This window comes from Notolabrus celidotus, chromosome 13, assembly GCF_009762535.1.
Source record: "Notolabrus celidotus isolate fNotCel1 chromosome 13, fNotCel1.pri, whole genome shotgun sequence".
Classification (NCBI taxonomy): Eukaryota; Metazoa; Chordata; class Actinopteri; order Labriformes; family Labridae; genus Notolabrus; species Notolabrus celidotus.
The window spans coordinates 6,505,788-6,522,186 of record NC_048284.1 but is presented as its reverse complement, the minus strand read 5'-3'; the positions used below and the strand labels follow the sequence as shown (position 1 = coordinate 6,522,186).

Genomic DNA, 16,399 nt, shown 5'->3' with positions numbered 1-16,399 from the left:
GTACGCGCAGGAGGAGGGCAGAACGGCTGGACGGGATTTGATTGGTTTAAAATTTGGGGAGCCAAAAAACGCTGATTGGTTGGTGTTTTCCCAGGTTTACTCCGGCTGTAGATAGCAGCTTTTTTCACTCTTTTTTAGGAACACATTATGTAATGATTGCCATCAGGACATAAAGATCATTTTAACCAGTATGACAAAAAGTGTATCTAAATCTGATTACCAACCCCAGCTTTAAAGGTGGAAAAAGTTCTGACGTGATTTATCTTGGTCTCATTTTTTTACATCACAAAACCTGGCATTTTAACAGGGGTATGTAGACTTTCGCTATCCACTGTATCTTCTGGGACCAGATCATTGCTGAAACGTACTGTCCAGAAGCTAAGTCATTCGTTTTCTTTTTTGTTGTTGTGATTTGTTTTTGTATTTTCTTATATGTCGTTGTATTTTTCACTTCAGGGCCACCATAGTTTCTAACCAAATATGTGGCAACTGTTTGCTAACATTTATCAAAACCAGCTTAATAATAAAAGATCAATAATGCATTTAAAGCATTTTTTTTGCAACCCCATATCTGCCAATAATTGATTTACTATACTTAAAATGCAAATTGGATGCATCATTGGATTGGATTCAGATGTGATGAAACTACACATTAGATGATTGAATACAGAAGCTAATACAAAATGAGAAGTATATCAGGCTGAAGCACAAATACACTGAAAAAGCTACAATGAAAAACACTCCAATTGATGTTACACCACCACTATTGCCCTTGATGAATAAAAGCATCAGTGAGTACAGGTTTTGCAAGAAATGTACTATGTAATATGTGTTTGTATCTCTCTAAAGTCACATGTAAGGGATAATGTATAGTGAATTAGTGGTCATGCAAATTAGAATCCATACAGACACTAGGGGGTCTTGTCTTGTTTGATATGACGTGTGTGATCAGGTTTTCCCTGGTGTTGCTTGTGCTGTTGAGGATTAATCACCCTTGTAATGAGGTTTAACCAATCAGAATCAAGAATTTAACACAGCTGGGTAACAATATGTCCATAAAATTTAAGTCTACTGCACATGTACTCCACTGGCAATTGATAACGACTGATACAGGTTTTTGCTCCCTGAAGATCTGTTAAAAAAGAGTTAAACTAAGCTAATAATAACAATGACTGCAACAGTACAGGTTTCATTGAATGTCCTTGCATCAGCAGGATAAATTGTCACACACAGTTGCACACAGATGTTACTGCTGACGTCAGCGTCCTTGGGAAGGACCCAGCTGTGATGGAGCACAATCAAACTCTTCCTTCTAGTGCGCTCTGAGATCTTAATACTAATGTAAAACTAAAGACATAAGAAAACGGGAAACAGAGCACTTATTTCTTGGCTTGAGATGCACAGATCTTTACAGACGGCAGAATATGTTCGGTCTTACCAAAATGACGTGTAATGCAGGAGCCTTTCCTGCTAATGGAGTTTTCTTTGATGAAGCCAATACAAAAGAAATCTGCACACCGGGGCACATTTTACAGAGGCCGGCTCCCTTTGCTCAGGCTGATTGAGGAGGATTTAAGAAACCATCTGCTAGATTGATATTTCCTCTTGATATATGAGTCTATATCAATTCATTTAACGTGAAAGGCCTTAAAGCCATGAGGTAGCAAGAACCCCAACCCCCACACACACACACAAATGTATCTGGTGATTGGCCACCTCGGTTTTGCTCAGTGATGAGTCAAGGGCACCGGTAACTACAGGGAAATTTAATTACATGTGCACTGGTGCAGTGAAAAGTACTGCTGGCCTACGCAGTGTGGGCTCAAACGTGACCATTCAATGTTTTCCAGACCTTCTGTCTCCATTTTGAAGTGCGAGGACAAACGATGTGATTACTTTCCAAAGAATGAAGAAGAATCAGACTGATTAATGAATTGTAGTGTGAGTGCTAGCATGTGTCTCTCAGCTAAAAGGACTCCAACAACCACATAAACCTTTCACAGAGCAGTAAAACACCGGGATACATCTCCACACTTACACGACATCTAATATCTGATGTCATGGAGTCTTTTGTTAGCTCACAAACAAGACAGATCATCATTCCTGATCAGTATGCAGCGCCGTGCCCGCTCTCTTTACGATCCCTGCTGTCACCGTCTCCCTTCACCTAGTGCTTTGTGTACCAAATGTCAACGTAAATATTCATGTGTATGGCTCTGACCTTGGATGGCCATGATCCTTTTCATCCTTTTTTCTTTACATTCAAAGTCAGAAAGAGGAAACTCATTAAGAGTGTAACGGAAAAGGTGAAGTTGAACTGATTGACGTGGTGATGGTGTTGGATTTGAATGGAAAACCAAAAACTACACTGATTTTGAATGTAAGAGGAGATGTATCTTGGGCATCAAAGGTCATTTAAATGTGGAGATACATCATACACATACTTAAGTTCTTACTTTGATGAGGACCCTTTATTTGATGTTATTTATTTGTAGTTTATTTCATAGGGACCGACACTTTATACACTTTATAAATAGGACTCTGGGTTGGCCCTTGGTGAAAGGAAGGATTACCATTTCTCTGCTCTGCTGCTTTAGAAGCATTTCTGTGTCTAAAATTCCAAATGTTCTGTTTCATTAATTATCCTTTAGCAGTTATGGCCATAGTTTCAATACTAGACATGCTTCTAGAGGTTGCTTTACACTTCCACTGACAAACACTAATGCAAAGCAGCGTACCGTTCTGTATAGAGGTATGGAGATATGGAATGGCCTTCCATCTGATATTACCAGTTCAACCAGTAAAATAGCTTTTAAAAGGACCTTAAAGCAGTATCTTGTGTCGCAGAGTCTCTCTGAAAATATACCTGTTATTTACACTATATGTGACATTTAGGTAGACAGTGATAGTGATGGTGTGGGTATTGTTGTTGTTATTATTGATATTATCAGTAGTAATGGTAGTGTTTAATTGTTTTGGTCAGTATGAACTTTTATGAAAAAGCATTGTATTTATAAGCGTTGTCATATATTTTATTTTTAATGTATTATATGTTGTTATTATTGTGATATTGTTTTTTTAGTTTTACTTGGATTTTTTTAAAATGTAAATTGCGTGTGGATTGTACACATTTGCATGAGTGGACCCCAGGAAGAGTAGTTGCTACCTTGGTAGTAACTAATGGGGATCCAAATAGATAAATAAAACATTAAAAAAATACATAGACAAGTTTTCCCTTAATATCCTGATTATTTTGTTATCATGATTTATTTTTGGCCACAATAATCATGAGGTGGAAGTCTGTTCAGTGTGGCTCTCTATCATACACACCTCTGCTGCCAATCAACCTGCACACCTGAGACCTATCCACTAACCAAGCTCCTGCAGTGTATACAGTCTCTACAACCAGCCTTCCCCTGAGTGTTCAGCTCTACGTACATGTGGTACTCTGCTACAGACATTTACAGCCTTTATCTTGTTTTTACAGATGGCCCTTTCTAACTTGATTTTATTTATCAAATCTTTATTGACAAATGTTTGATTTTTATTTATATCTTGTTTTTATTGACTTTGTTCTTAGTGAACTGCTCATTTCTTGCTTTTATTAAGGGTTGCCTTTTTAGTACTGAGCATTTTGTGACTCTGTTCGTCGTGTCTTGTCTTGTGTCGTTTGTTGGTCGATGTAAAAAGGAGGCTGGCTCACTGCAAACAAAATCTACCTAAGGGAACAAATAAAGTAACTTTGAACCTTGAAGCAGCTTTTTGAAACTTTGGCAGCTTTATGTATCACTAAGAATTCAACATCTTGGTCTCCCTCTTTCTCATCATCACAAATCATCTCAGATTATCAGCTTTTTGCCTCAACCTGCCCTGCTTCAAGATCCATCTGTTCCACCATAACTTCAAACTCAAGCTGTGTCACTCTAAAATAAATCTGATTGAACAGTGCCTTCTGTCCGTTTTTGAGTCCTCCCACACATTAGCACTAAAGGCGCAGTGAAGATCAACTGGGTAGCTCAATTTTCAACAGTTTGAGGTTATTTTAGATGTTCTTTAGCAGCACTTGATCAGAAAACCCAGATGGTACTCCATGTGCGACAGAACAAGTGACCTAACAAGTCTTTCATGACAAAATGGAACAAATTTAGAACATTAACTTGAAAAAGCAATTTCTTCTCCCATCTTGGAGTCAATGTAATCACTTTTCTGTATTGCTGTAAAGATCGTCTTCTTTGAATGGGTGTGTGTGTGGTTTCCGCTGTTTCTGCAGCCTGTCCCAAGTGGACGCTCGATGAACTGCAGTTTTTAGCACTTCCACATGGGGTTCATATTTTAAAACTGGAGGATGCTGCTTGGCTCCAACCCATGGCCCATAGTAGAATAAAGAAAGTTTATTATCTGTGAGTCATCTGGAGTGAGTAATATAAGGATGTTAAGACAGTCACTGTCATTTGCACTCATAAATTTCACTGACGTAATGATATAACATTAAAAACAAAGGGAGGTAGACACACAATGCTTCGTCATACCACCTAACTGAGCAATGATTGACTTATAACTGCTTTTTCACTGAGCCAGAAAACTCATAACAGCATATTGTTTCCAAACTCACACCTTAAAGTACCTGAGAGTCATCAGGAGGATGGACCAAAATGAACCATAAAGCAGTCTGTGTCTGCAGCCACTTATTATTAAACTCCTGCCATCTTCCTGCCTTCCCCATTACTTATAAAGTTCTTTTACTGGGCACCGAACACCAAGCAATTAACATTTGGAGTCTTTCCTCCTGCCAGGGGGGAGTTATTTTAGATATTTTTAACCCTGTCCTCTTGAGATTCGGTTAGAAAGTTTTCAAATGAAATGAAATGATGACGAAGCAGTATGAGAAGAAGAATGAGAAGTACAGAGGAGGGAAAGGGAGAAATGGGGTTCATCACCCGGAGGAGGTTTGAAGGTGACCCTCTGCCTTTTAGGAGGTGTGATGCACTTTTACTTTCTTAATTTATTCATTAAAAACAAGCACTTTATGACACCACCTTTGTACATTTACCCCGTATAGAAATGGTTGAGATTAATCCGAAAGTCCACTAAAATGAAGGTGACACACGACTCAATGCATACACTGTAGCAGGATCACTGTATGTATAATGTAAAATTAGCCGTGAAATGATCTCCTTTAAAGACGCTGTTAAAAACAAACTATTAAAAACAATAGGTTTTGGCCATGACTGGGCTCCTGAGACAAAAATATGCTAGTGGTACATAGAAGTGAAAAAATATGAAATATGATCAATACAAAAGTCTGAATTTATCACATTGTTTTCTCTCTCAGTGTGTGAACATGTCACCTGTAGGATGGAGGCCTGGGTATAATGGCAGTGTTTTCAAACCACTTTGTTTCAGTCAGATGAAGCTCTCACATCCCATCGGCTACCCTCAGACTAAATTGTGCTGGTCTAATGAAGAGAATCTTTCAGGTTTTGAGAAAAAACATGTTTGTGTTGAAATTTTCAGATTTTTTTATTTAGCACACTTAAAATTGTGATTGCAATATTTAACACACGTTCTTTGTTTTTCTCATATCCTGCAGGCCCGGTCTCTTGATGGTGAGATAGCAGCAAGCTAACACCACAAGGACCTTGTTTACTTTAAAGATACACTGTGTAGAAATGTGAATATTTAGCAGTATGTGGGTGGCGGTTTCTAGGTTAAAACCACCTCCGGTCTAAAAATACGAGTCCAATGCGGAGGTGCTAAAAACTGCAGTTCATCGACCGTCCACTTGAGGCTGGCTGCAGAAACACCGGAAACCACATACACACCAATTCAAAGAAGATGATCTTTGCAGCAGAAATAAACATGTTTACAGCCTGGTTTAAAAAACGGTTTAGTCTGAGTAGCTAATTTCCCTATCGGCACACACTGTACAGGGGTGAAGTTTACGTTTTTTGCCCAAATAAGGGCATGGACGTCTTGATTGACAGGCGGGCACTCTGTAGCTGTTAGCAAAAAGGCTAAAGGCCCGCCTCTTTACCTCACACTAGCTTGGACGATGTTCAGTTGTGTTCAGCATTTTGCAATTGGCTTCAAACCAGTGCTCAGTAACAGATGGGTGACATCACAGATATTACGTCCATTTTTTATACAGTCTATGGTTAAAACACTCCCTTGTTCCCCCCTCTCATTGGTGAAGCGACAGTAGCCAATCACCAGGACAAGAAGCTCCTGTAATGCATGATAAATATGATCCTCCTTTTGTCCTGTATTTAGCATCAAAAACATCTATCAATACAAATTATTGTATTGCAACAACAACCCCCCCACACTCCACACACACCAATAACAGAGTGTGTTTCAGTTTCCAGAACCTGCAGTGGTTTATGTGCTCTCATAGAGCATCCCACAACTTTCCTGTCATAAACAGAGCTCCCACACTGAGAGCTGTAATTTAATCCATTAAGGTGAAGTGAGTATTTTTGCAAAGAGCTTGACTTAATTAAGTAGGACCCAGGATGCACACAAAACAAATAACTACACCTGCGCATGCATTAAGAGCCAAGCAACTGGGGCTCTTGTTGCAATTAAGCAATTATGTTAAAACAAATGACTGGGTCCACATTTAGAATGGATGGAAGTTGAAGAGGCGAACATGTTGAGTGCTCTTCTCAAAATTAAAAGGCGATGTGTCTTGACTTGAAGTCCAGAGGTTTGAATGAAAATGAAGTATTTAAAACGTCTTTAAACATGTCATAGTCGAAGAAGTCAGCAACTCACTGCTGTGGCTGATTTATGCCTAAAAATAAGCAGAACACATGTGCAGGGGTGTGTCCGGAAGCATGGCTTGAAATCTGATTGGCCACCCCCAAAAATGAAATATATTTGCCTTGTCAGGACTATGACGTGTTAAAATCAACTATTTGAACAACAGGCTGCCATTAGTGTTCTTTGCAATTGATTCTGGCGCCCCCTGTGGACAAATTAGTCATTTTTTTATATCATCCTTTACATGTAAGAGTTACGTTTTTTAATAAAATATCAAATCCTGCTCTATTAAAAGTCAATGTATCAATCATCTAGGATCTTTGCATGGAAAATGTAAATCAAAGGCTGTTTCGGCAGCTTTGTGGTACTCACTTCCTCTGACACCTACCTTGCTGCAGCGGTTTCAAACATTAAATTTAATATAGAAGTAATCTGTCTTCTCACTAATTGTCTTATTTGCTTTTGTAGATCAAAAAGAGGCATTGTTATTTATTACAGTCTATCCGGGAGAGGCTCAAAGTAGAGCTGCTGCTCCTCCGGATCGAGAGGAGCCAGATGAGGTGGTTCGGGCATCTGGTTAGGATGCCTCCCGGGCGTCTCCCTGGGGAGGTGTTTCGGGCATGTCCGACTGGGAGGAGGCCACGGGGAAGGCCCAGGACACGCTGGCGAGACTATGTCTCTCAGCTGGCCTGGGAGCGCCTCGGTATCCTCCCAGAAGAGCTGGTGGAAGTGGCCGGGGAGAGGAGTGTCTGGGCTTCCCTGCTGAGGCTGCTGCCCCCGCGACCCGGACCCGGATAAGCGGAGGAAGATGGATGGATGGATGTTTCATAAGCACCTGAAAACTCCTCACAGGAGCTTTAAATTGTAGAGAAACAATCCATTCTACTCTCTTAGGCCACCCCATTCAAAAATCCTGGACACACCCTTGCACATGGGACTCAGTGATTCAACTCATTTATGATGATATGAAAAGAAGTTTTGCTGCCAGGATTTAGCATAAATTCTGGCTCTGGTGCTATATTCCTCTGGTGTTTCTTTTTCACTTGACATCCGGGCATGGCTCTCACCATTTACAGGGCAGAAAAGAGTGCATGAGGATTTTTTAAGAGCCAAGGAATATAAATCACCAGCTTAGTAGAGTTATTGGTTTAGCTGTATTTGTGCCAGTGCTCTCATACTCAAGAGGATGTATTTAAAGTCACAAATCACACATGGCTGAACATCCATCTGAGTCTCCTGCTCAGCAAACATCATGATTTGTGTTTGCTTTAATAACAGGTTATTTTACAGTGAAAAAAAGCCTCTAAACCCTCTCAACCTTCGTGACATTTACAGCTACAAACTTCATTGGATTTTGTTGAGCTCGATAAATAACTACGAGGAGAAAGGAGTGAGTGCATGCTCTAAACTCTTAATGCAGGGGAAATAACACAGAAGTCGATACATGGAGCAATTACAATAACCAGACGTTTCAGTAAAAAGCTCTTAAATGCCACAGAAATGTCAGCTGCGAACAGACAGCTGTCATGGTAACTCCAATATCTCATATAGTGCTTAAAGAACTGATCCAGAATACAAAAGCTCATCTCTCTTTTGCTCACAAAGAACTTATGAGCTCATTGAAACCATGGCAACACCTGAGGGGGACAATTTTTGGAGCACTAAAATGTTTCAAGAGGTCGACTGCGGTGGCAGACATGTGGAAAACAAGTTCTGAAAGGAAGAAAACAAACTCTACGTAAGGGGGTTATTTTCTCTTTTCAATGCTGTTACAAAGTTAGATTTCTATGATTTGATTACCACACACTCCACACGTGTATTTTGCATTTGATGTCTCCATCTTCTCGTCTGTCATGAGAGAAAGATTGGCCTGCAGTGGTTTCATCGTGGAGGTGAAACGTTTGTCCCATGAGGCAATGCACTCAGCTTATCAACGAGATGCATCTCTGTGATAAGGTGCTGTGTGTCTAAGGGGGGCTGCGCAGTGTATGAGGGGTGAGAAGCATGTCGACCTCCTGCAAAGGTTATATTATAGGAAGCACAAGGAGTTTACCCAAGCGGCAACCTCCGGTCTAAAAACATGAGTCCAATGCGAAAGTGCTAAAAACTGCAGTTCAGGAGGATCCGCTTGAAGATACTAGGAAGTACCAGAAACCATATACACACCAATTCAAAAAAGCCGATATTCACAGCAGTAGGCAGTGGGTCCTGCCAACTGCATACTGCGTTTGAATTTAGTATGTAGCATGACCGTTCTGTTGGATCTGATCTGAGGTATGCTGAGCCAGACGTTGCTGGAAGTAAACAATAGCCAAGCTGATAGAGAAACTGCTTCTTCAGCCTTCTCAAATTATTTATATGTAATAGGTAGGAAGTGGTTTATATGTAATTTAATAGTTTTCACAGCACACGGTCAAAAGAGAAGAAAAAAGAAAAAGTGTAACGAACGCTGTTCATTGTGGGAAATAGTACACAAGAGAGACTGGTCCGATGCATACTGAGAATTTTCCCAAATCAGCATGACATCCGGGTAGTTTTGGCATACTGCAGATTTTGCTCTTTTTCACATACTACATACCAGGCAAGGCAAGGCAAGGCAGCTTTATTTGTATAGCGCATTTCATACAAGAGGGCAAATCAATGTGCTTTACATTAAAACATTAGAAGCATTGGAAACATTCAGACAAGCATGAAAGAACATAATTAAAATGACAAATATAATAAAACAGAAAAGAAAAGGAAAATTAGAAATATATTAAAAATTACATTAAAAACTGCATTTAAGGTTAGTTAGAATAAGCTAAGACAGGAAGGCAGTTGCAAATAAAAAAGTCTTAGTCTTTGATTTAAAAGAGGTGAGAGTTGGAGCGGACCTACAGCTTTCAGGGAGTGTGTTCCAGATATGTGGTGCATAACGACTAAACGCTGCTTCACCATGTTTCGTTATGACTCTAGGGACTGAAAGCAGACCAGTACCTGATGACCTCAGAGGTCGAGGTGGTTCATAGAGTAGCAGCAGATCAGCAATGTATAATACAGTGGCGGAGCCAGGTGACCACAGGGGTGGCCAATCAGTTTTCAGAGTTGGCCATGGCCACCACTGTGGCCACCCTTAAGTTCTTAAACATGATTGGTTATTTGGCATGTCAGAGGCATTAATTATATTCAAATCAGCTATGGTGTTTCAGCAAGCTGCAGAGACAGTAGTTTCTGTGGATTTGAATATTATTTTTGTTGATGCTTTGACTTTATACAATCATCTTCATTTTGAGTCAGAGTTCAGTTCAGCAGATTTAAATGTTGACACTGTCGAGTTACAGTTTTAATGTTAACGTTAGTAATCTACAAAAATGTAACATTTGTTAAATTATTTTGTAAAAAGAAGTTGAAGTAGATGTGATTATTGGAAGTAACCCTCCTAGGTTTGAGGTAAGCCCCTAATGTTTTCCATGCCTGGCCTCCCTGGTCAAAACTGTGTGGCTCTGCCATTGACTATATTGAATTTTGGCCAAATCATACATACTGCTAGTCTAGTAGGTGGTTTCGAAAACAGCCTGAGTTTACCACTTGTAGTTGGCCTTGTCATTTCGTGAATGAAAAATGTTACATTTATTATTTTTAAGGCAATGTGAACACGACCAACAAATAAAAATAAAGCAAATATAACCTTTAACGTTAACGCTGTCATATTAAAGCAGAAGAAGAAGATTCTGCTCTGTGTGAGCGGCGGCTACATCAAAGGTAGGCGTGATTCTACCTGCTGCTCTCTCCTCTCATGGCACGTGGATGATTAATCATGTTATGCTGCGCGTCAGCGCGTGCTCTTGAGCTGGAGCGCAAAGTGCTTTTAAACCTGGAGCTTCACTTTGTGTGCGCGGACCGCGAGAGCTGCAGGGTGAGACACAGCTCCGCGTGCGTGAATGACAAAACATCAGTCAGGTCTGAGCGAGAGACAGAGAGCTGCTGAGCGAGCGCGAGGACAGTCTGAAAACTTACACGCGCTGTGTCCATGGCGTCCCTTGTAAGCGCGAGGGGACCCACGAGCCTGCTGTGAGCATCATCATCATCATCATAATCATCACCATCATCCTCTCTGCTGTTTTCAACGCGACCTGTTCATACCTGAGCGCGCGTGCAGCGCAGGGATAATGGGAGAGTCGCTCGGACGTCAGGTTGTCTCCCTCAGCGCGAGGACATGGATGAAGGACTTGTGGATTTAAACCTCTAAATGAAGAAACCCGCGCGACAAAATGTTCCTGAAGGCAACATTTGATTCGTACTTTCACTGGTTATCGATTCACTGACCAGCTCGAGACCAATTCAAGAGGCAGCCGTGCGTTCATCCATTCATGAGAGGGATTTCAACATGTTGTGAGAAATGAACGCTGTGAGTTAGCCGTCCTTCATGCTGAGGAGACCTGTGCTGTAACCCTTGAAGAGACACCATACCCGCAGAGACATGGCTCGTCTGCTTGTGTTGGTCAACTCCGCCGTCCTGTTGCTTTTGGGCAGCGACATGTTCTTGGTAGGAGCAAGTAAGTATATGAGCCTCTACATCAGAGGAGTCAAATCAATTACTGTGCACTTATAGCCTTGTAAAATGCGCCATTACATGCGCCTTACAAAGTATTACAAAACGTCAAGTTTAATGAGGCTTGTGCATTTTATTCTGCACCTGATGATGCATGCAATTCCACATTTCTTTTACATTATCTTCTATTTATTATTTTATTTTCCCAGTAACACCTGTTTAAACAGAAACTGATTTTTTTTACAAGCATGTGCAGTGAAAGCTTTTTTATCTTCACTCTTTAAATCATTTATACAAGAAGAAAGCAGGGTGTCTATTTTTAGGTATCTTCTGTGTTGACATTCATATTCATAACTACACCCTCACTTTAAGGATTACCTTGAAAGACGGCCCTCTAATACAAAGCAATGCAAGTGTTTATCCTCAGCATTGTATTGGGGATTATTTGCAGGAGGAGAGGAATGTGAATGTGAATCTGCAACCACATTCAGCCTCTCCGTGTTGTGCCTGCTCACTTGAAAGGCACTTTCTCTAAATCTTTTATGACTTCAGAAAGGCAGATTCATTCTTAAATCATGGGGATTACAGGGTTATTCAAATAGTGTACCAGAAACACTAGTTGCAAGGACACATTTCATTCACTGTGGATCAAGTGTCAATAAAGGAAAACAGCAATAATGGTGTTTTCTAACTCAGCTTCAATCTTCTGTGCATATTTTCTGCTCCTGTGGCAGCAATCTCTTGCATTTGCCTCCCTTTGTGTGCATCTACAGTATCTCGCTCTCTTCATCTACCTGTCTCCCTCCATCACTTCCTCCCTCGCCTCTCAAGGGGACTGACTCCTACATGCGATTGCGCCTTGAGACAATCCGATTGGCACCTCAGTGTGTGTATGTGTGTGTGTGTGTGTGCGCGTGCTACAAATATTCAGAGCTGCTCTTCGCTGACATGTGGAGTGCATGAGCATCTCTTCTCTCGGTGGAGTTCTGAAAAGGCGGCTGTCAGGAGCAGGAAAAAGCTTCCATTAAAATGAGGATCAGGAATATAAAGTTGGCTTCTGCGAAAGAGCTCCAAAGTAAAAAGAAAAGTCGACTTCATTACTGCGTGCCCTTTGCGTGCTAGGAGACTGTGGGATTCGCTGTGACACGTCTTTCAGAGGACAGCTTAAATTAATTGTGAGCCTCTTCGCTCCCTAGTGAGGTTGTCTATAAAAATTTAATTCAACAAATCAGGAAAGGAATAAAATTTGCCTACATTTACCACGGCATGATGCCATCCTCTAAAGTTAGGCACTCACAGATGATGTTTTTCCATCTGGACTGACAAGAAATACTTGAATGTTTGTGTCTATATTTACACAGTCTGGATGTAATCCCACACGAGGCCCAGCCAGAGCTTTAAGCACTGAGCAAACGTGAATTAAAACCAATTGGATTTATTTGGAGCGCCGGGCTCATATCATTCTTCAAATTGGCAATCTGCTGTTCATAAACCTGGTGACACATCCTTGACAAATAGACGGTCTGTATTCGAGCTGAATCCATCACAGTGAAGGCCGCTGTGTGTGCTTAGGGTCCCGTAATCCCATCTGCTGTCGGATTGTGGATGTTTAACAAACAACTCCAAGGAGATATAGGACTTTATTTAATCCCAGATTTGACTGCATATCATTGTTTTGTGAATCCTGGTGCTTACACTTGTTGACGTCTTGTTTAGCTTAGTGGAGAGCCAAAAATAACCAAAGCTTCAAATTAAAGCCACAAATGCTTATTCTGTTTACATACCAGTGCATTTAATAATTTGAATAATCTGGAAAAGGTTAAATGTTTCCTTCAATAATTTAAGAAAGTGAAGGATTGAAATATTCCAGACTCATTTCATGTAAAATAGAAAAAAGGTTAAAGTGTTTTTGCATTTTAATTTGGATGATTTTAGGCCTAAACACCCAAAAAACATACCTCAAATTATAAGAATATTTAATTTCAAACTTTGTAAACACCATGCATCTCTTAGTTTACTTCAGAGCATTTCACCACAGTCATGGGGGAGACTGCTGACTTGACAGTTGTCCAGATGACAATCACTGATACCCTCCACATAGAGGGTGAGCCACAGAAGGTCATTGCTGAAAAGGCCAGCTGTTCACAGAGTGCTGTATCCAAGCAAGTTGACCGGAAGGAAAAAATATGACAGGACATGGTGGACACGCAACAAGGATGACCACAGCTTTTTGAGAGGATTGTCAAAAACGGTCGCTTCAAGAGCTTGGGAAAGCTTCACATGGAGTGGAGCCACCATGCACGGACGTCCTCAGGAAAAGGGACTACAGCTGTCACTGTTTCTCCTGAAAACCATCAGGAGAGTCTTACCGGTGCCAAGGAGAAAAAGAGCTGGACTGTTACTCAGTGGTTCCTCGTCCTTTTTTCAGATGAAAGTCAATTTTGCATTTCATTTGGGCATCAAGATCCTAGAGTCAGAGGGATTCACGTGTCTAGTGTGATGTTTCTGCAGCCTGCCATGAAACCTAATGGTGTTGGTCCACTGTTAACCCTTTTCGATCAACGCAAACCTGGTTTTAGTTCCGGGCAGGTTCATCTTGCGAATCAACTCGGCACCAGTTTTTTTTTCCACCCACTTGAGCCCTGGAAGAGCCACGTCATGACGTCATTTCTGCATGACCGCTTTTCCCAGCAGCGTGAACTTTCCCTCACAATAACATCGATAGTGGACAACGTAGCTTGCTTGCTCGTGTTGCTCCTGGCTTATCGTGATCATGAGGTCCCGAAGAGAACTTATCCATCTTCCTTGGAATCCATTATCTTCGTCTTTGTTATTATTTCGCTGCAGGAAAATGGCGGAAACTTGTTTGGTTTGGTCACAGCAACCCTGCCCCTCAAGTTAGCGGTTCGGGGTGCTAGACCAGCAAAGAGTTGGTGCTGCTCTGGGATCTGTTTTCCTGACCGGGAGCCAGTTCTCTCGCAGTCGAAACACAACAAACTGGTTCTCAATTGAGTACCGGCTCCGAACCTGCCCTGGAAAAGGGGTATGTGGTTTATGAAGTACAAAGTCAACACCAGTTTAGAGCACTCCATGCTTCCTCTGCTGACAAGCTTTATGGAGCTCCTGATTTCCTTTACAAGCAGGACTAAGCACCTGCCCACAGCACCATAACTTCTACCGAATGGATTGCTGATGGTGATATTACTTATTGACCAGCCGACTAGTCTGACCTGAACCTGAGGTCTTGTCTTGAGGAAGATGGGGAAACATCAGATCCAAAGATTTGAATGAGCTGAAGGCCGCTATCAAAGCTACCTTGGCTTCATTAACACCTCAGCAGTGTTTAATAGTCCCCATGCCACGCTACATTGATGCAGTTACTCGTGGTAAAGGAGCCATAATAATAAAGTATTGAGTGGTGAAATTAATTCATTTCCATAAGTGGGACATTTTTAGCAATTTTTGGGGAAATTTTAATCATTTTTTGATTGATCTTAAAAAACATTCTAATATTTTTAGATACTAGATTTGGGATTTTTGTGCACTGTAAACCAAAATTACCAAAATGAAGACACTAAAAGGCTTTCATTATTTAATTTAACATGCCACGATTGCAAGAATGTATGAAAGTTAACATTTTTTAATTAAAGCTCCTGTGGGTAGTTTTTGAGTGGTTGTGAAACAGATCCAAATTGATACTGATGTCTCTTTATGACCTGCAGAAGTAATCTAGACCACCAGCGACATGATTGACAATTTCCTTATTCTTACGTTTTATGGATAAAACTGCTGTGAGGGGGTAGGCGTCAAACCAGATGAGGACCAGACAGCGCTTAAAAAAACCATCATTGTACATTTTAAAGTAACATTTTAACACAATGAGTGATTCCATAGGGGGTGACAAAAACGACACAAGCTGAAAGTTCCTCACAGGAGCTTTAAATGATGAAGAACATAAACATTTTCATGATACAGATTCACCTGTATCTGCTCATAAACATCACCACATACAAATCTTTGTCTGTTTTGAAGATGAAGAAGTGTAACCCTGCAGCTTTAAGGCTTCATAGTTCAGCCTGTGATTACATTAACTTCAGACTGGCACCTGCTCCCATATGGTCCTCCTGTCGCCTCCCAGCCTCTGAGCCGGTGAGTACGAAGACAGAGTGTACCTAAAGAAAGATACAGTAAGTGCCTTCACCGTAGCGAGGCTCTGAAATGTACAGCAAAAACTGAGGACTAATGTACGCCAGGCTAGACAAGCCTCTCCATCTCTTCTATCTAAAGCCTCTCCACGCTGTTGACAAGAGATCACAAACCGCCACTCCACCCACATGGCATCAAATGTGAGAGAAAGGCCAGATATCAGAAGGGGGATAGTGTTTGATGATTAAACATGAAGATAGTCTTCAAAGGTAATATACAGTCAGGCTGAGTTGAACCAGCACGTTGTTGCTTGAAAGCTCAACTAGCTAGTGATTTGCAACACGGGGGCCTGTGAGGAGCTGTGTGACAAACATTCACAGTGTGTGTGTGTGTGTGTGTGCACAGAAGCACATTTACACTCCCACGACACATCCAGATAAAGCTGTTTGAAGATTGACTGGGCAATGCATCAAAATTCAAGGCACCTGTTGTGGTTTATTTCCGTTATTTATGAGATGTTGGTGAATATATTATCTCACCAGGGAGCAAGGCTTTATTAGAAATCTATCAGGATTACATTATAAGCAGCACTTCAACCTGTCACTTGCTTAGAGGCAAAAAATATGATGGATAACAAGACGGGTCAGCAACCTTCATAAACCTGACTGCTCTGCTTATTAAATGTGAACAAAGCCAGATGAATTATGCAACTTTGGGAGTTTTATTGTGATGTCAATGAAGTAGTCAGCTGGTGGGAAGGCAGCACACATTCGTGTCCGAGTTATAGACTGTATAAAAAATGGACATAGTGACGTCACCCATCTGTTCCTGAAGCGCTGTTTTGACGCCAATCGTTGGCAGGTGCCATATTGGAAATACTGAACACAACCTAACTTTGTCCAAGCTAGTGTGAGGTAAAGAGGCGGGCCTTTAGCCTTTTTGCTAACAGCTACAGGGTGC

The 16,399-nt window shown here is 41.1% G+C and overlaps 1 protein-coding gene and 1 long non-coding RNA gene across 2 annotated transcripts in view; one reads left to right on the top strand and one right to left on the bottom strand.

The window, feature by feature from the left end:
- LOC117823762 overlaps nt 1-16,399 on the bottom strand; it is a 50,764-nt gene that overhangs the window by 27,851 nt on the left and 6,514 nt on the right. The window lies entirely within an intron of this gene.
- Nucleotides 10,434-16,399, top strand: part of fndc4a (fibronectin type III domain containing 4a) — a 57,541-nt gene continuing 51,575 nt past the window's right edge. The window contains exon 1 of the mRNA XM_034698989.1: nt 10,434-11,297. Within this exon, the coding sequence (XP_034554880.1) occupies nt 11,222-11,297 (76 nt within the window). The 5' untranslated portion in view covers nt 10,434-11,221. The remainder of the gene's footprint in view (nt 11,298-16,399) is intronic.